Here is a 19,906-nt window from a genome sequence, read left to right on the forward strand (position 1 = left end):
CATTCACCCACGAAAGCTTATGCTCCAATACTTCTGTTAGTCTTAAAAATTCAGACTGTATATCTGGAAATTTTCTTGTGCAATAATTGATGTGCTCTTGTCATGCAGTAAACTTAGATTAATCCAATACGTTTAGCAGATTTAGCACTGATCCTGCCAAAACATACACATGTACTTTACTTTACTACTATGAGTATTCCCAATGAAGTCAATGAGACTATTCCCAGCCGTAAAATTAAGCACGTACATAAGTGCAAGATGGGAGCCTTAAACAATGATTTGAAAACCACAATAAAACAAGTAGACAAATATTGATGTTCTCATGGTACGGAATATACTTCTTACTAATTTGGAGAAGTCTGTTAATGTTTCAGTGTTTCCTCTCAAAGTACAAAACCTTACTCATCTAATCTACTACCTTGAGTAATTACTTCATTTTCACAATTTCTCTTAATTGATTTCCTATACATGTCCATATGCTTAGCTATTAAAACAACTTGCTTTTACCATCTCTTGTTTCATAAAAATTTTAAATAAACTAATGGTTTAAAATTCTTCTCTTTCTAAGTTATTAGTTTCATGCTGATGGTTCAAATCAATATTTTTGTTTATATATTTAAATCACTCTAAAAATGGCCAGGAGAGCAAAGCAAATCTTCAGTATAGCAAAAGTAGGTTTCATGTTGATTTAATTTTGGACATGGCAGAAGTTGCTATATTCAAAACAGTTTCTCCTCAGGTGGAGTATTTTACATTTACACTTCAGAAGCTGGATTGGAAGGACAAAAGTAGTTACATCCATCCACAGAGTAAAATAAGTATTAATTAATAAGCAGTTTCTCAGTGATACTTGATACGTGATTCTTGTTGAGTTCATTCGTTTGAAACTCTGACAGAATGAATGAGGTGTGTGGTGAAAATATTCTTAAAAGGGTTTCTTCTTTTCCCTTGTAGAAGCTTCTAAAGACATATTTTTCCTACTGTAAAGACAACAATGGATCCTTTCTTAAAAACCTTTAAATAAGAAAACTGTGGTGGCAACCTGATATGTATATTTGCCTTCCTAATGTAAGTACAGTAAAGTGGAACAAAGATGGTAACTACAGTACATGCTATTCCATAAAGAACAGAATATTTACTGTAACACAGCTAAATATAAGGGCAATAAAGTCTTGTTTTATACACTGCAAATAGGGAAACATGCTCTTACCCTGACCAGGTCCCCTATATAGCTTGCTCATAGCCTGAGTAAATAATCATGGAAAGCTGACTGTTATCATAAGAAGGTCGACGAGGAGCTACTGGCGTGAAGAAAATATGTAACACTATAATTGTCACAACAGAAATTCAGATTCCATTATTAGAGGGAGTGGTGGCATGTTAATCTGACTTCCATTTGAAGTACTTGAGGCTGAGGCCTGATATAATTCCAAAACTAATGATTATTCACATATTTTAGTAAATCAACTTTTAATCTACTGTTATTTATTTTCAGAGTATAATTTGTAATAACATAAAATGAAGATGAATGTCTGTACCTTTCAAAGCTTTCTGGGGACATCAGTTGTATATTGATGCAATAGGCCTTCTCTTACCTTAGGCTTTTTACATATTTCCAAATAAATCCAAAACATTGTTGACTTCTGCAGTTACATCGGGGATGAATTTGGCCCATAGTACATACATACTGCATACTTTGATGAAAGCAGGGAGACATAGAAAATGCCCAATATATGGCCTGGATGTTGCATTTGACATGCCACTAGAAGAGCTGAATAATTCTAGTCCAATATAGATCTGAAACTGCAAGAGAGTGTGCCACTGAGTTTCAAATGTTTCTCCCCTTCTGAATATTTATCTGGTATTAAATACCACAGGCCAAAATATAAACTTCATTCCACAAAATCCCTATATGTTCAGATTTGTAACCATGAATGTAACAAATTTTAAAGTGAGCTCCGAGAGCAGGTATTTGCACAATATCTGATAAACTGAGCTAGACATAATTAAGCTTTAACAAGTTTTTCTTGCAGAACTATAAAAGTCTACACTAACAAGAGCAAGGAAATGTAAATCATTCTCAAATCATGCCCCATTATCTTAGATTATTTACAACTTCAGTTCAAGACAATTACTGAGATTACAAAACAAGGTTGCAAAAGATTGACATGTCTGTTCCTAGTCTCCCAGCTAAATAAGACTAAAGAGGTTTTCCTTTCTAGTCGCAATACTTGTCTGTAATGTATTGATGTTTACCTGCATGATGCATCCATATTTAGGCATTATATATATATAAAAATGTGTGTATTATAGGCACATATGGTGGCACCACCTATTATTAAGGTTGCCTGACACTTCCCATTATAAGACCCTGTTTTCAATACCTTATAATTTTGCCAAATTTTACCCATTTGGGCTGAAATTTTCTATGCCAGGTGTCTGCCTTGAGCTGATATTTTTCAAAAAATGTCAACCAATCAAAATGGTTCTGCTGTTTTTGAAAACAAGGTTAAGGAAAAATTGCTTTGGCCATGTTAAAAAATTCTTGTGACCTTTTCTGTGAAAAGCTCTAGCATGCCCAGACTTTGGAGCAGTGACTTGATGTTTGCAGGGGGGTAGCCTTTGTGACAGGGATGTGCCTTTTGCTGTCTCCATGAAAGTCTGTCCAAATTTGGCCAAGCTTTAAGCCATTGAAAAATTGCAGTTAGCACATACTCAGTAGAGACTTGATAGATCTTTGCAGCTAAATTCCCTGACGATTCTGTTTGAACTGGGCATGCTCCATCCCAGAACTAAACAGGACTTTACAACCTTAATGTTCTTCTAATGTCATTTGAGAGTAAAATATATTACATACAAAAAAATCTATATTAAAAGAACATTAAGGGTCCCTACCTTCCCAGGCTCAGACCACCCTCACCCTCTGCTTTCCAGTGTGGCTGCTTCCTGCTTAGACCTGGGTGCCAGCAGGGACAAAGGGTACAAAACTCTCCTGTGCTCAGTTCTGTTCCTGGCACCACAGCGGGCCCTGGCAGCCAGCAGGAGCAATTGCATGGAAAGTTCTGCACAGTCCCTGCAGTTCTTGGCTGCAGCATACTCAGCACAGATGGAATCTTCAAAGAATTTGGTGGCCAAACTATAAGTCTCTACTGAGTGTCTGTGAACTGAGATAGTCAGAGGTTTATAAAGTGGCCAAATTTTGGGAGATTTTCTTAGGGATGACAAAACGCACATCCCTGACACAAAGGCACCCCCCTCCTTCACCCTGCCTCCAGTCAATTTTCAAGTTCCTGCTCCAAAGCTTGGAGGGGCTAGAGCAGTGGTTTTCAACCTTTTTTCATTTGTGGACCCCTAAAAAATTTCAAATGGTGGTGCAAATTCCTTTGGAAATCTTAGACATAAGCTGTGGAGCCCAGGTGAAAATCTCTGTTCTATGGTAATGACAACCTTTCATGGACCCCTTAGAGATAGTCTGTGGACCCCTAGTGGTTGCCGACCATAGGTTGAAAACCACTAGGATAGAGCTTCTCAAAGCAAACTGGCTGTAATTACTTCTTAAAAGTGCCAAAACAATGTATTTTTCCCAAACCGCATTCTGAAAAATAGGTGAATTGTTTTTGCCAAAAAAATCCCCCAAAATTCAGTGATAGGTAGGCAACCGGCATGGAAAACTTCATCCCAAATGGTTAGTTTGTCAAAGTTATAAACAATTAAAAACAGTGGCAAGTGTTAAGCAACCTCAACTCCAGGTGTAAGATCTGTTATGTGATTATGTTCATCAGCCCTTATTAAAATATCATTGGAAAGTAGGTATACAATAACTTTTAGGCAATTTGTGAAATTTCTGTGTTGGGATAGATGAGTGGAGCCACATACCAACCTTGACGCTGCTCTTTGAGGTGCAGTGAATGGTCTAATATGTTTAGCATATTATAAGGCAAACTACAAAAAAATATAAATTGGGATGAGAGCATTCCTGGGAGTTACTTTCAAAGCATATAGCGAGAGAGGGAAATAGTGTAAAATGGTAGGGGCAATAAATGATTAGGGCCAAATATTGAAAGTGGGAGGCCTGCAAGCAAAAATGCAAGTCTGATTGTATACCAATATCCACATGTGTAAATGGCCAGTTAGGCATCTGAACAGTATGCAAAAATCAGACAAGCATTCAAATATATGGGCAGTTGCACTTTTCTCTGCAAGCTTCCAACCTCCCTTTTCTCAACATTTGGCCCTCAATGCTTGATACTTTATCCATCTTATTTTATAACCTTCAAAATATGTTGCCTGCACTGGTGTGTAGACAGATGTGCCAACTTGCCACTTATAGTTTGTATGTTGTGTGATTTTTTTCCCATTCCATGTGTGCCTGAATGTTCTCCCCTACCCTCCACCCCATTTTAACGATCAGAAATGGTCTTGTTAGAGGGACGTTGCACCAAAATCATGAGCTTCTTCCCCCCCCCCCCCCGCCCCATTTCTGATACAAACCCACGTTTATCTATGCATAGAGTACATTTTGCTGGGGGGGGGATCTGTGTAGTTTTCTGCACGTGTTGGGGTGAAAATGTTGTTTGCAGTGTATTTGTAGTGGGTGAAGAAATAGCTTCTGCTGGTGAGAGAGACGCTTCCCTGCTGCACGGAGCTCTTCCGCGGGGCTGGGAGAGCGGGGCAAGGTTGCTTTGTGACACAATGTCCGGACTCTCGCACCCTCCTCCAGGGGCAGAAATCGGCCCCTGGGTCTGCGAGGAGTGGGGGAGGCAGGGGCCGCCTGCCGGTCCCGGACCCTCCAGCCCGGGCTCCATCCCCGCGGGGGACTCGGGGACGGCTGGCCGCGCGCTCCCGCCTGACAGGTGCGGGCTCCTCCGGCCAGGCCTGGCCCCCTCTACCGAGCCGAGGCACTGCCCAGCGTGGGCACAGCCGAGTCCCGCACCACCTGCCCGCGGGCGGCATCGAGCGGCCGCTCCCAGCCTCACCTTCCCAACGGCGCCCCCACAGTCCCCGAGCCTGCGCCCAGTTCCCACCCCCCGTACGCCTTTTGCGCAGCCCACGCCGCTGGCGCAGCGGCCGGAGCGCGGCTCATCCCCCGCCTCCCTCCCCCGGCGCTCCGGAGCCCGATGTGACCCGCCAGAGAAAATGGCGGCGGCGGCGGGGAATCGCACCTCGTCGTCGGGATTATCCTCGGGCAGCAGCGCGGACGCCGCCGCCGCCGCCTCCGGGAGCCTGCAGAGCGGCGCGGGGAGCGTGCCCGGCAGCGGCGGGGGGCTGCTGCGGGCGGCGGGCGCCGGGTGCCGGGAGCAGCGCTCTGACTGGAGACGGAAGCAGCTGCGCAAAGTGCGGAGCGTGGAGCTGGACCGGCTGCCGGAGGCGCCGCTCTTCCTGGCCGGCTCGCCGGAGTCCCCCGACCTCTCGCCGCCCCGCTGCCTCGCCGGCGGCTCCGGCCCCGCCAGCCCCGCGTCCTCCCCCGGCCGCTGCGCCGCGCCCCACGAGCCGCTGCCGGACGGGAGCCCCGCAGGAGCCGACCCCGCCGCCGAGAGGAGGATGGAGCCGTCTCCCCCTGCCGGGTGAGGGGCGCCGGGCTGAGAGCTGGCGGCGGTGGGGACCCCGGAGCCTCACAGGGGCAGCCCCGGGCAGATGTTGGGGGCAGGAGGCCCTTGGGAGGGGAGCGGAGGCGGGGGAGGCTGCTGCGGGCGGGGGCGGCGGCGAGGCCCGGCTCTGCTGGCGGAGCAGGGCATAGAGCTCGCCCGGAGCCTTGCCCCTGCCACCGCTCGAGCTTTCGGGGGTCCGCAGAGACCCAGCCCGGGAGCCTGGTGCAGCACCCAACGGGCAGGTAGCGGGGACGTGCTGCTGGCTGCCGCCCGGGGCCGAGCCTGCTTGTAGGGGCGATGGGATCTGCGTGGGGAACGGTGTTACACGGTGATGGGGGTGGCTGGTGTGGGGTCGTACCCTCGTCAGCCCCCCGTGTTTGTAGGGGAGCTGTCCGCTGTAAGAGACGCGGGACGCGCGGGTGGCGAATGGCCAGTAGTTTGTGTGGTTGTGTTCAGCGCCTAGTTGGCTTATGCAGGAGGAGCTGCAGGTTAATGGAGCTGAGGTTGTGTTTCCCAGCACTGTAGCCTTGGCACCAACTATTGCATTTGTGTTGCCTTTGCCCTGCCTCCCCGTTTGTGTGTGCTGGTCTCTGGGAGTCCTGGGACTTAGTTAAATGGGAGTCGCAACTGCTTGGAGAGGGTGTGTGTGTGTGATTTATTTCTGCCTGAGCTCCGAGAGGCTTTGAAGTTTGAATTTGCCCTGGTGGTTGAGGACCCAGGACCGGATGTGTCAGCCATTCAGTTTCAATGCAGTTAAACCCGTTAACCCTTCCAGCAGTCTTTCGCTTTGGGTGCAAGAGCGATAACCGAGTGCATTTGAATCTTTTTTTTTTCCTAAATCACCCCCTCCGTACTCATCCCCCGCCTAAAAGTGCTTCTGGTTTGTGTAATCTAGATAGTAATCTCTCTAAACTTCTTAGATTTTTACATTTAAACTAGTGGGAAAGTAAAGGCAAATATATTTAAAGTTAAATATTAATAAAAATGAGTCCTTTCTCCTTTGGCTTGTTTCACTTGAAATTGCAGAACTGTTTTGTTTTTGCTTAGTAAAAAAAACATGCATATCTACTCTGCAAAAATGTAGACAGTGCAATGTGTTTCAGGGGTTTATACTAGAGAAAACATATTTGAATGGTTGCACATTGTGTGAGATGATACATTGTGCCCTTGCAATGTTTGTCCTATTCTGTATCTTATTTGGTAAGAGTTGAGATTTTACAGAGCGATTAACATCGCATCACAATACCAATTAACAGGTATTGTGATGCGAACAGAGGCACAAGTTCAATGACTACAGTGCATTTGATATAATATATATTACGTACACAAAAGCATTCAGAATTATAGCTACCATGTGCATATTTTAAGATGCCTCGTTATGTGCTTCAGAATACATTGTACTTACTACTTTTAATGTACACTTGCTAGCTTTTAGTGTGTTCATAGGTGAGAGTAATGGTGGTGATAGATCTTGTAATCTTGACATAGATTTAACAATTAGTTTCATAAGGATTGTTATGTGAGACTTCCTGTGTAAATAGTGAATTGCAGTATTCGGAGGTGAAGACTGACTGTTGATAGATTTACTTTTAAAATTATTTTACAGAGAAAAGGAGCTTTTAGTTAGCCACTTAAACCACAAACAAGAAATCTGTCTTTCACATTTGTCATAGAAGGATATTAAAAAATTTCCATTCTAGAGAATGCTTTACTAATATGGCAATCTGTCTGATAATCAGCAATTGTTTAGGTATCTAGATCTATTCTGTACTGTTTGTGGACTTTGGTCTATATTTAAGGCAGTGTACATTACTTGACAGTAGTATGGCACTAGCAGATGAACCACCAATCTAGCTATAGAAAGATTAATAGGAAATCTATGTTAATGAAGTTACTTCAAGGAGAAGATGATATATTGACTTCGGCAAATGACTTGTATTAATTTGATTTTGTAGCATTATCTCTAGGGTTTTGTCAAGGTATGAAACTAAAATGTACTTTATTTCATGTTATTCCCTCATATGTGGGTGTCACCACTGTAGCAAATATAAACAGTTCAGTACCACATCAGAGGAAAAATAACTAGCGTAAACAGCATCAAAACATGCCTTTAAAAACAGTGAAAGATTCTCACAATAATTTTCAGTGGGACGTATTGCTAGTTGTTATGGGTTCAAGAAGGTCAAAATTTGTCACATCAGGAGATCACACTTACACTGAAATATTGACTCCATCCTTGCTAGCCAATTCCACAGATACAAGAATTTCTTTAAGGTAATTCCTGTTCTCTGTTTCAAACATTTTTTGACAGCTTTTCTTATATTTAAAGCACCTAAGTTTGCACTTGTTGAAGTATGAATATACATGCAATTTGAAGGAAGAAAGGTTTCAAGAACTTTAATGGCTTGTAGCACCATCTCCATAGTTCTAATAATAGAGATGTAACAATTATTTCATATGAGAGAATATTAAATGTCAAGTGCATTATTCTGTTTAATAGTGCAATGAGATTACACCATAGTTCTGAAATGTTAGTTTCAGTCTCTGGTAATTAATTATAAGAGACTTAACTGAAGGATTAATTATGCTATAAATTCAGCAATATTGTATAAACCTCATGTTAAAGACTTCAGTATATTCGGTGCAGTCTTGCCTGTAAACAGATGTGAGGACCCTCCTTTGTCAGAGTATTTCAATAATTTAAAACAGTTTTTACACCTACTATAGTAATAAAGTAATCTAGTCAAATACAAAATAATTAAAATTTCTTTTGTGTACTAGAAACGCCCACAATGTTCTGTGCATTATATAAATGTGCATGTGTGCACACAATCATTGCCCAGAAGAGTTTAAAATCTAAGAAAGCAAACATTTGATGGATGGAATGAAGTCCATCAAAATACAATATTTTGCATGTATAGTACATTGTTTTTTTAAATAAATACACTAGTTATACTCTTCTTCCCCTCTACCCAGCCATTAGTAGTTAGCAGATACTATACTTGCTCTCAAGTCCCCCTACCAGCATTTTTGGTATTACAATCACATTTTCTTTTTTATAAATAGATTTTCCAGTTCTATTTCTGTGTGTAAGACCCACATAAAGCAGAGGGATAAACTGGAGAAAGAGTGAAACTGATTCTGCAGTGTGCTGTTAAATACACAAAATAAAAACGTTGTTTCATTAATCTCTCAGTTATATTGTCTTTTACCTACTATTGTGACAAAAAACAAACTTTCAGAAAAATTGATTTTTTGTGTGTGGTTTTGGTTCATTCTCTAATGTTAATGTGAAATGCAACCTGAACACACAACAATTAAGTTATTTTCCATCTCTCTTGATATCAACTTATTTATACTGTTTACATTTAATACTGAACAAACTGTTATGAATTTAATAGCTTATTAATTATTAGGCTCTCTTGGAATTTGGAGAGCTATAAAATCTGTTTGGGGCAGGAATCCATGAAAGAACAAGATAGAACTTTTTAACATTTCAATTTTTTATCAAAATTAAATGCTTCACATACTGCCTTCAAAAATCTAACAAAATCTTCCATTATCTTTATCAGAATAGAATGCTGCATTCCTGAGGTAATACAACCGTTTGTGACACTGGTATGGTTCTGTTGCTAGAAAAGGCGGGGAAAGTACATTGTTGCTTTAAGAACTGTAGGGAATCTTTATTATGATTAACTGAAGAGTATTGCTGTAGGAATTTAAAAAGCATTTTAGAAAGATACCAGTACTTGCAGAAGTAGTGAAACTAGACAGTTTTTTCCAGTCAATTGATAAGTTCTTGTAGCTTACATTCCAAGGCAGTTAAAATAAATATTGGGCCAAGAAAATTAATGCTTTCTGTATAGTTTTAATATAACTCTTTTACAGTGTTCAAATCAAATAATTGCCAACTATTTTCTTATGCTGGCATGGATGACGGGTTAACCAGCGTTCTTCAATACAAGACTTCTAACACTGTCAGCCCATTTTTTATAAAAACAAAAAGCAGGAAGTGCTGCAGTTCAGCTTTCTTCACAGCTCTCCTCTTTATCTAGTATCCATAAGCAATAATTTTTTTTCGCATAGAAGTGTCTTCCATCTAGCACAAACAAAATTTGTTCTAAAAACGTGCCCATTTTAATATTATATCGACTATAAATGGCAGATTTGTTATCAGATATCTCAAATGTAAAGAAGGCATTGCCTGCTCCTGGTCTTACACTACTATGTAGATAAATGACTGATGTCATTTGTTGGTTTTCTTGTGTTGGTGCTTGTATTATAGCATGTTAAAAACACCTAAAACACAATGGGAAGATTGCTGTTATGGCCATCTAGTAGAGCAGCACTAGCAGCAGCTTGCCAATTCTAGATCTGCTCCTCAATCCATGACACCTGCCTTGTTTTGTGAATTCCAAAGCAGGACAGAAATATATCATACTACAGAATACTTTATAGTAAAGAAAGGATGGGGTGAGTTGAATGTTTTTCATTGCTAAAACATAGTTTGGCCAAGGGTTCATGTCCTTCTGAATAAGTGATAATGAAAGGTAGTTATGTTGCATCTTTGCCATATGTTAAGCTTTCATATATATGGCACCTGCTAACCTGTTGCGGCCCTGCGATTGAAGTTAAAATGTATTTGGCATGGTAGGAGCTGCCTGAGTGGGTGAGTGTAAAGAAAATATAGTTAAAATAACATTTTAAGTATTCTGATCAAGTCAGTAATGTAGACTATCTTTCATTGATAGTGGCAAGTTTAATTATATCCCTAAGAGCTCATAAATAGAAAATCACTTCTCCCACTATTTAACACTAGCTTTTTTCAGGTGGAAGAGTGAGCAGAAGCAGCATGAAAGTGATGAATGCAGTCCTGGTAAATTTCATCCTGCTATTACTGCTGAGAGAGCACTATGCAAGTCCAACACAACAGATGCCAGGCTCTCATGATGGATCCTCTCAGACACTGGTTTAAAAATGGAGTGAAGGGGATGTAGGGAGAAAGGAATATGTGCAATGCCAAGCTGAATTTAAGTCTCTATGTCTGAATTTAAAATAGGACATGATGATAACTTCAGTACCACATTAGGATTTGCAGCTATGAATTTAAGGTACCAATGCACAGTAAACATTAAATCTTGTGCTTCAAGATTTAAACTGCATGGGAATGAGGAAGGAATTTCTCCTACCTTCTCTGCTGGTTTCCCCCCATCCTCTATGACCTACAAACATTTTTGTGTATTGGTTGGTTGTGTTGGTCTCTCTCTGAAGCATCAAGTATACAGTTATTGCTCAGGCAGGATGTTGTATTAGACGGTTTGATCTGGCATGGCAGTTCCTTTGATCTTATGCAAAGTATACAGATTGCAACTTTAATTTATCTGGAGCTCTTTCAGGGGAGTTACTGGTATTGTAGATTAAATCTTCACTTCGACTGATAGAGGGTGTTATCCATTAAAATGTGTGGCTTAAATAGACAGTGCAAATCCAAACAGTGACAGTGCAAAATGTTTTGAAGATAAATTCAAATAACCTTTAATCATTATTTTTAAGACTTATAGGAGGAGTGAAAAAATGTTACATCTTTCCTGTAACTTTCAGTGTTGTGATGCATTTGTTACATAGCAAAGTTGGGCTCTGACTAAGTTTGTTTAAATACTGTGTTTTGTATGCAATTTTTTAAAAATAAAGTTCAAAATCAGAAGTCCCACTCTGCACTGAAATTGTTCTAAGAACTAAAACAAGGGGTTGTGTTTGTAGCAGCAGTGGTGGTGAGGAATTGGTATGGTTTGAATTTCTAGAGTTCAGAACACAAACTTTTGTCTTTTCAGAGAGTCCTCAATCCTCTGTCAGAGCCTGATGTTCACCTTACTTTTGCCCCCTGTCTCCACTTATACTACTTAAGGTTCTATGATTGTAGCCTCGGTTGTTTTTATCAAGGCAAATTGAACAGGAGTCTCTTAAGAGGTGGTCACTGTAGCTTTCTTGTTGGCTGTGGGGCTTGCTGTTAAGTAACATAACCCATTTATTTCAATGGGAGTTAGGTGTAGACCAGATTCTTAACTCACTTGCTCTTCCCTCCCTCCTTCTCTTCATCCAGAGGCTGAGCATGTTGCCTCCAGAACACCTTCCATTTCCTGCAAGATCAGAGTTGGGAATCTAACAGGGCCAGCTTTAGGGATGGGCAACCCGGGCAACTGCCCAGGGGTGCCATGGTCAAGGGGGCACTGTGCGGCAGCACAGAGGTGTGCACTGTCAGTGTAGAATCAGAAGCTGCTCTTGGCTGGCAGGGAGGCGCTGCATGCAGGGGCACCCAGATTTCTCCGTGCTTCCTCCTGGTGGAGGAACATGGGGTGGGGGGGGAAAAGAAGAGGTGAGCAGTGATGCACAGATACATGTGGGGGAGAGTGAAGAGCAACACCAAGTGCTCTGTGCATCCAGGTCACTTCCCCCTGGGCTGCTGCTTTTCTGTTGTCCCCTTGTGCAGCCCAGGTGGGGAAAGTGACTTGGACGCAGGGAGCCCTGTTGTTGCTCCTCGCTCCCTCCCGCACAGCCCCCTAGGGGTGTGTAGAAGAGCAGTGTTTGAGGGGGGCAATAAACAGCAATGCCAAATATTCTGTGCATCCAGGTCAGTTTCCCCAGGTGGGGGATGCAGGGGTTAGGGGTGCAGGAGGGAGGTACAGGGGTTAGGGGCAAAGGGGGCACAGTGCCAGGGATAAGGGTGCAGGAGGGGGAGGAGCAGGGGTTTGGGGATTGGCATGAAGGAGGCACAGTGCAAGGGTTGGGGTGCAGGAGGAGAGTGCAGGGGGCACAGTGTGGGGAGTCTTGGGGGGCCATCCAGGGGCAATGGGGGGGATGCTGCACCCATGGGGGTCTCGGGCACCAAAATACAAGTTTTCCCAGGGCATCATTTTCCCTAAGGCCAGCCCTGGAATCTAACATGAATATTCTGCATGGTACTACCATGCAACTAGAATATTGCTGTCCCTTAATGTGACTTTTAATTAAGTCATTGTGGGTTTTTTCTTTTGCTTAAGTCTTTGAAAGACTTGCATTTGTGTGGAATCTTAACACTAGCCAAACAATTGAGGAAAATAGCTGGCTCCACAAAAGAGCTGAAAGTCCTATCCAAGATAATGGCAACACAGTATTTTATTCTAAAACTTGATGTTCAAGAACAATTTAAAACTAGCCATTGTTTACTTTCCCCTGACAGTTAAAATGATTCTGTTCTCATTGTGTTTAAACTTCCCAAGTCTCTAATTTTTAGTAATTGCTCTTATTCGTTCATAGATTCCATAGCCAGAAGGCATCAATGTGATCGTATGACCTCATATGAAACACAGGCCATAGAACTTCCCCAAAATAATTCCTTTTGAACTAGAGCACATCTCTATTAAAAAACAAACAAACAAACAAAAAACAATCTTTATTTAAAAATTACCAATGATGGCAAATCCACCACGACCTGGGTAAATTGCTCCAGTGGTTAAGTACATTCACTGTTAAAAATTTACACCTTTTGGCAGTCAGAATTTGTCTAGTTTCAACTTCCTGTCACTGGATCTTGTTATACATTTGGCTGCTTGATTGAAGAATCCATTATCAAATATTTGCTCCCCATGTAGGTACTTCTAGATGGCTATCACCACCCCATAACTTTCTCTTTGTTCAGCTAAATAAATTGAGCTCTTTGAGTTTGTCACTGTAAGATCTGTTTTCTAATCCATTAGTCTCTCATGGCTCTTCTCTGAACCCTGTCAGACTAAAGCCTGTTCTACACCTAAAATTTAGGTTAATTTAGCTATATCACTCAGGGCTGTGAATAATTTTTCACCCTAAGTACTGTAGTTAGGTTGACCTAACCCCCGATGTGGATGCAGCTAGGTTGACAGCAGGAATCTTCCATTTACCTACTTCTATTCAACCAGTCGGAGAGGTGGATTACCTACAGCAGTGGTGCCCAACCTCATATGGCCCTCCTTTGTAATAAGCCTAAGCACTACCTTATGTGGGCCAAACAGATTAAGTTACCTGTATTGATTTATATTTTAAGTTCAGCTTGTTTTGTATCTATTTAGATAGAAACAACCTATGTACAGTATTGTCTATTCACACACTTGTGTAAACTAAAATGATGTAAACATGACAACAAAACAGTAATGAATTGGCCATTAGTATATTATGTTGAATCAGGTGGCGGGCCTTATGAAATGCTCTGGTGGGTCGTAAGTTGGGCACCCCTGACCTACACTGATGGAAAAAGCCCTTCCATCAATGTAGGAAACATCTACGCTATGGTGCTACAGCAGCACAGCTGCAGCACTGTAGCTGTGCTGCTGTAACATAGCCATACCCCTAAATTGAATGAAATCCTTTTCCAGTAGGCAAAATTGGTAGAAGGTCCAGCAAAATTTTTTATCAGTATTGCTAACTTTGAGATTTAAAAAAAAGTCAGTCCCCCAAAATTTGAGGTTTAAAAAACCATCGAATCACATTTTTTAGTCTTTTTTTTTTTTTTTAACTTTTTTTTAAACTCCCACTACTCCTCTACCTATGTGTATGAGATAATTTCAGGTTGAAAGGTCATCGTTTAGCGCAGTGTTTCTCAACCAGAGATCCGGAGCCCTCTGGGGGGCTGCCATACAGGGCTGGCATTAGACTTACTGGGGCCCAGGGCAGAAAACCTAAGCCCCACTGCCTGGGGCTGAAGCCCAGGGCTCCAAGCCCCGCCAACCAGGGCTGAAGCCGAAGTCTGACCAACTTTGCTTTGCAGGGCTCCCTGTGGCATGGGGCCCCTGGCAGTTGCCCTGCTTGTTAGCCCCTAATGCTGGCCCTGGTTTTCATATGCAGAAAAACTGTTGTGGCACAAGTGGGCCATGGAGTTTTTATGGCATGTTGGGAAGGTGGGGGGCTCAGAAAGAAAAAGGTTGAGAACCCCTGCTTTGGTACACACAAAAATGCATACTTCATAGAATCATAGAAGATTAGGATTTGAAGAGACCTCAAGAGGTCATCTAGTCCAACCCCCTGCTCAAAGAAGGACCAACCCCAACTAAATCATCCCAGCCAGGACTTTGTCAAGCTGGGCCTTAAAAACCTCTAAGGATGGAGATTTCACCATCTCCCTAGGTAACCCGTTCCAGTGCTTCACCACCCTCCTAGTGAAATAGTTTCTCCTAATGTCCAACCTAGACCTCCCCCACTACAACTTGAGGACACTGCTCCTTGTTCTGTCATCTGCCACCACTGAGAATAGCCAAGCTCCATCCTCTTTGGAACCCCCATTCAGGTAGTTGAAGGCTGCTATCTAATCCCCCCCTCTTCTCTTCTTCAGACTAAATAAGCCCAGTTCCCTCAGCTTCTCCTCATAAGTCATGTGCCCCAACCCCCTAATCATTTTCATTGCCCTCCACTGGACTCTCTCCAATTTGTCCATATCCTTTCTAGGGGGGGATGGGGGGGGGCGGGCGCAAAACTGGACGCTGTACTCCAGATGTGGCCTCACCGGTGCCAAATAGAGGGGAATAATCACTTCCCTGCTGGCAATGCTCCTACTAATGCAGCCCAATATGCCGTTAGCCTTCTAGGCAACAAGGGCACACTGTCGACTCGTATCCAGCTTCTCATCCACTGTAATTCCCAGGTCCTTTTCTGCAGAACTACAGCTTAGCCCGTCGGTCCCCAGCCTGTAGCAGTGCATGGGATTCTTCTGTTCTAAGTGCAGGACTCTGCACTTGTTCTTGTTGAACCTCATCAGATTTCTTTTGGCTCAGTCCTCCAATTTGTCTAGGTCACTCTGGACCCTATCCCTACCCTCCGCATCTACCTCTCCCCCTAGCTTAGTGTCATCCGTGAACTTGCTGAGGTGGTTCTCCCTGGCTACTCAGATGGAGTGTCTACTTACTCTCGCCTCACCTATAAAATAGGGGAGTTACATTCTTAACTGTCTCCCCTTCTACTTTCCTTTCTTTGACAAAAGGAGGACTGGATGGTAAATAGTTTGAGAACCGCTGACCACATGCATCATGATTCATCCTCACACTTAGAAGTTATATTACTTTTTAAAGGTGGGAGGTTGCAGCCAACTTTATCAAAGGCAGTCTCACTTCCACTTACAGGTAGACCAAAGGAAAATGGTAGCCATCCTGCTGGCTTCAGTCTCATTGACAGTAATAGCAGATGGTGGCCATTTTGAATATCAGAAAATGTGTGAGTTGACAACCTTTCATGTTTTCATGAAACAATTTAAGAAAAATTGTTAGGATAAAATTGCAAGAGGTGGCAATATTGTGTTATCAGCTATGGCAATGTTTCATAAGAACATAGAAACATAAGATGTCATACTAGATCAGAACTATTCCACCTAGTTCAATAGCTTGTCTCTGCCCAGCACCAGATGCTTCAGTGGAAGATGCAAGATACCCCACAGTAGGTCAATTTGGGATAATCTGCCTGCTATGAAAATCTCATCCTCATCCCTAATAGTCAGATTACCTTAACCCTGAAACACAAAATTTTATACTCCTTCTAAAACTCTTCTGTTAGCATTAACTCGTATAACTCTGGAAATTCTTCTTATCTGTATAATCATCCTATCCATCTTAGAATCTTGCTAAGATCTTGACCTCAACAACATTCTGTGGGAATGAGTTAACATCTGATTACACATTGTGTGAAAAAGTATTTCCTTTTTGTGTGTTTTGTATTTGCCACTTTTCATTGAAGTTCCCTTGTTCTTTTGCTATGACATAGGAAGAACAGAAGTTGAGTTACTTGTTTTATATCATTTATTGTTTCATATATTGTTACCGTGACCCTCTTATTTGCCTCTGTCTAAAGTAAACAATCCCAGTCTTCTCAGTTTCACCTTATATGGGGTTTTTCTATGCCCTTTAACGTTCTTATTGCTCTTGTCCTAATCCTCTCTAATTCTGCAGTATCCTTTTTTGTGGTGAGATGATCAATACTGCCCACAGTGTTCTAATGAGGGCATATCATTGATTTTCATAATGTCATTCTATTTTCTTTCCTATTTCCCATGCTATTCTAATGCATCCTAACGTGGTTGGTTTCCATTGCATATTAAGCAGAGGTCTTTTCAGCTTTCCAGAATGAGGCACAAGTCCCTTCCCTGAGTTGATAGTTAAAACTGAACCCTCTGAGGAGTATGAGCAGTTAATTTTTTCCCCTCCACTATGAATTACTTTTCACTTATTTCCCTCAAACTTACTGTGACTGCCCTGAGGCTTGTTGTGAACCTTTTATATATGGCCATTATGTCTATATCTTCAGAATTGCTTCTGGCCTGACTTCTGCTCTTTGTGTTTTTAGAATGTTGCGATAGGGCTTGTGTGTGTATACTTTCAGCATCAGAGGGACAGAAATCTGATTCATAGAGACATTAATTTGAAAATTGGATTTTTTGAACAAATTACAATCTCTAATCCTAGTAGTAATGAAGTGTGTCTACAGTATGCTTTCTGAAACATGGTGTAACTCACACACCTCCTGGGTGTGGTGTTCTGTCCCATCTAGTAGCATCGAGACCACTTAGAAAGAGAGATAAAATGAGTCTGCTCTACAGCCTTAGCTAACCGCTAGTTGGCTTTTAGCTCATGCAGTAGAAGCTTATGCTTTATGCTTCAGGCTTCAGAGGCCCCGGGTTCAATACCACTGACCGACGACCGGGGTCTGTCGGTGTTACAATGGCATTCTATTTTCTTTAACGAAAAAACTATACATCACAGTGTGAATTATGCTGTCTCCCCTTACTCAGGTGCTATTCACAGCTATGTATATGGAGCCACACACAGTTGCTAGTATCTGAAACATGTAATGAAATGCGTAGTTTATGAAAATGTATTTTGTGACTTCCACAGAGGTTCATTTATAGGTTAGTGATACAGTCAAACGTCTGTCAGAGTTTTTTCTGCTGTTGCTACAACTAAGATATAAGACCATAACTCAAGGCATTTACAGAGAGATTAATTTTCTTTCAGTTTGCTTACTTTGTAGTTGGATAACACTTTATGTGCAGGCTTAGCATAATTAGATTTTTATCTTTTTACAACTTTTGACAAATATTTTTCTATTATTGATTTAAATGTCCACAGTTATGAGACATTTTTGGGGGGCAAACAATGGAGAGGATGTCAGACAATTTATTTTAATCACAGTAGTTGTTGAGATTCAAAAAGTGAAAGCTTTAAAACACAAATTTTGGACATCACGTGTCAAAACATACAAAGTTAAATATCCTTAAATCAAATTCTAGTTCTCATGCAGCATTTTTCTTACTTTGCCTGTTTATAAATTTCAGTTATTAATGATGGAAATGTTTGTCGGTTTGTGTGTGTATGGTGAAATCAACATTTACTGATCAATAGACTTGGAAGAATTACACTTTTATGTGTAGTCATTTTGTCTTCCCTCTGTCAGTATTTCACACAGCAGCAAGGGGAAAGAAAATCATTTAAAAAGAATCCAAAAAAGTGACTGTAAAAACCACAAAAACTGAAATAGGATGGTGGGGCCAGGTGTAATACCCAGTACTCTTTTTAACTTGTTTTTTTAAATTGACTAGATTGTTGTCATTTATTTAATCAATATACTGAATATTCAAATAAACCACATCTAGAATATCCCATAGTTTTTAATTTCATTTGTTCTTTCAGTAATTTAAATAATGTATAATAAAAAAATCCCTACATGTAACAGGAGTGACCACTCTAATCATAGACTATATCTGTTTGCTTAACGTATGCAAAGTGTTATTACTGTTCAAATTAGTGAATAAGGTCACTGAAATAGCTCCCAATGTTTTTTCCAAAAACACACAGCGTAATTAGGAATAAACTATCTTAATTGAACGATTTTATTTGGAAAGGATGGGGTCCTAAATTGTGAATATTCCACGACCTTTAAACCTGAAACACTTTTGAGAACAGAAATAAGCAACCTTTCAGGAAATTTCAGCAAACTTTAAAATGAAAAATTTAAAAATAAAGTAAGGGACTTACTCCTTTTAGAAAGTATATTCAGTTTGATAAATAAACATTACTATTTTTAAAAACAGAAATTGCCATAACACTTCCCTTTCCCTTTGTATTTCCAATAATGAGCTTTTTTGTAAATATATAATAGAAATTAATATGCATAATTTTCTTTGTTTTTAATCCATTGTAATTGCCCTTTCCTCAGTTCTAGCTTCATGTTCCCCCATGGGCACGGTGTTCACTCCCTTTCACTAGCTTCTCCTCTCTCATTTCATAGTTTCATTCTTCCCATCCAGTCTGTCCCAGAGCCTACTGATTCGTCTTCTCTCTCCGCCATCATTGAGTTAGGCAGCTCTGTCTTAATTCCTCCTGCACAACTAATAAATAGGCTACAAAATCTCCTCTCCATTTGCAAACATACCCTGATGTCTAATAACCTCACGTCCGTCTCCAGTCTCCCAAACGGGCAGAATGGTGACTAAGGGTCTGATCCAGTCTTTCCAGTGACTTCAGTGCATTCTGTTGCATTTAGAAATGGAAATAAAGCATTTTCTTTACCATCATATTTTTACTAAGGGGATCCTGTTACTTTTTTTCTTTCCCTGAAAGTGAAAGAATGTGTTCAATACTCAAGGACAGTGATAGCGCCTTTCATCACTCTCTTCATATACTGATTAAAATCATCTTTTCAACTAATCAACCACATGACTCATGTTTCTTCTACTGAGTAGGAATCAGAAACCTGGAAATACCATTTAAAAAAAAAAAAAAGCAAAGATTGATAATTTGTATTGCAGTCGTATCTAGGGAGGGACCTCAGTCACAGATCAGGGACCTCATGGTGCTAGTCAGAAAGACACTCTGCCTCAGAGAGATTACAGTCTAAAAATATGACATGATGCGTTCAGTTGACAAAATGGGGGAGGCAAGATGATTTGTGGGAGGTTGACGTAACAATAAAACAAAATTAAGATTAGCCTAATAAGCAGATGTTTTAGCTTGCCATTTACCTAGCCATTGTCAAATGTTGGTGTGTTATATCATATTTCAGACTTCTGGCACCAAATATTTAAATGGGGAAACTCATTTTCAGCCCATATTCTTTCTGATGCTAATGGCATCTAAGCTAATTTTCTAAGTAACTTGTAATATTTTTGTTCTGGTTTGGGCAGACAGAAGTAGCCTTACTTAACCTTCTTAAATATATTTAAAAACTAACTACATCTCTACCCTGATAGAACGCGTCTGATATAACACGAATTTGGATATAACGCGGTAAAGCAGCAGGAAGCCCCGGGCCCTTTAAATCACCGCCCGAGC

At 41.2% G+C, this 19,906-nt stretch overlaps 1 protein-coding gene across 1 annotated transcript in view; it reads left to right on the plus strand.

Moving 5' to 3' along the window:
* The first annotated feature begins 5,131 nt into the window (after positions 1–5,131).
* Positions 5,132–19,906, plus strand: part of MAP3K1 (mitogen-activated protein kinase kinase kinase 1) — a 98,311-nt gene continuing 83,536 nt past the window's right edge. Inside the window, exon 1 of the mRNA XM_024201915.2 lies at positions 5,132–5,564. Within this exon, the coding sequence (XP_024057683.1) occupies positions 5,137–5,564 (428 nt within the window). The 5' untranslated portion in view covers positions 5,132–5,136. The remainder of the gene's footprint in view (positions 5,565–19,906) is intronic.

The sequence above is a fragment of the Terrapene carolina genome, unplaced genomic scaffold (genome assembly GCF_002925995.2).
Source record: "Terrapene carolina triunguis isolate 2854851 unplaced genomic scaffold, T_m_triunguis-2.0 Scaffold69, whole genome shotgun sequence".
Classification (NCBI taxonomy): Eukaryota; Metazoa; Chordata; order Testudines; family Emydidae; genus Terrapene; species Terrapene triunguis.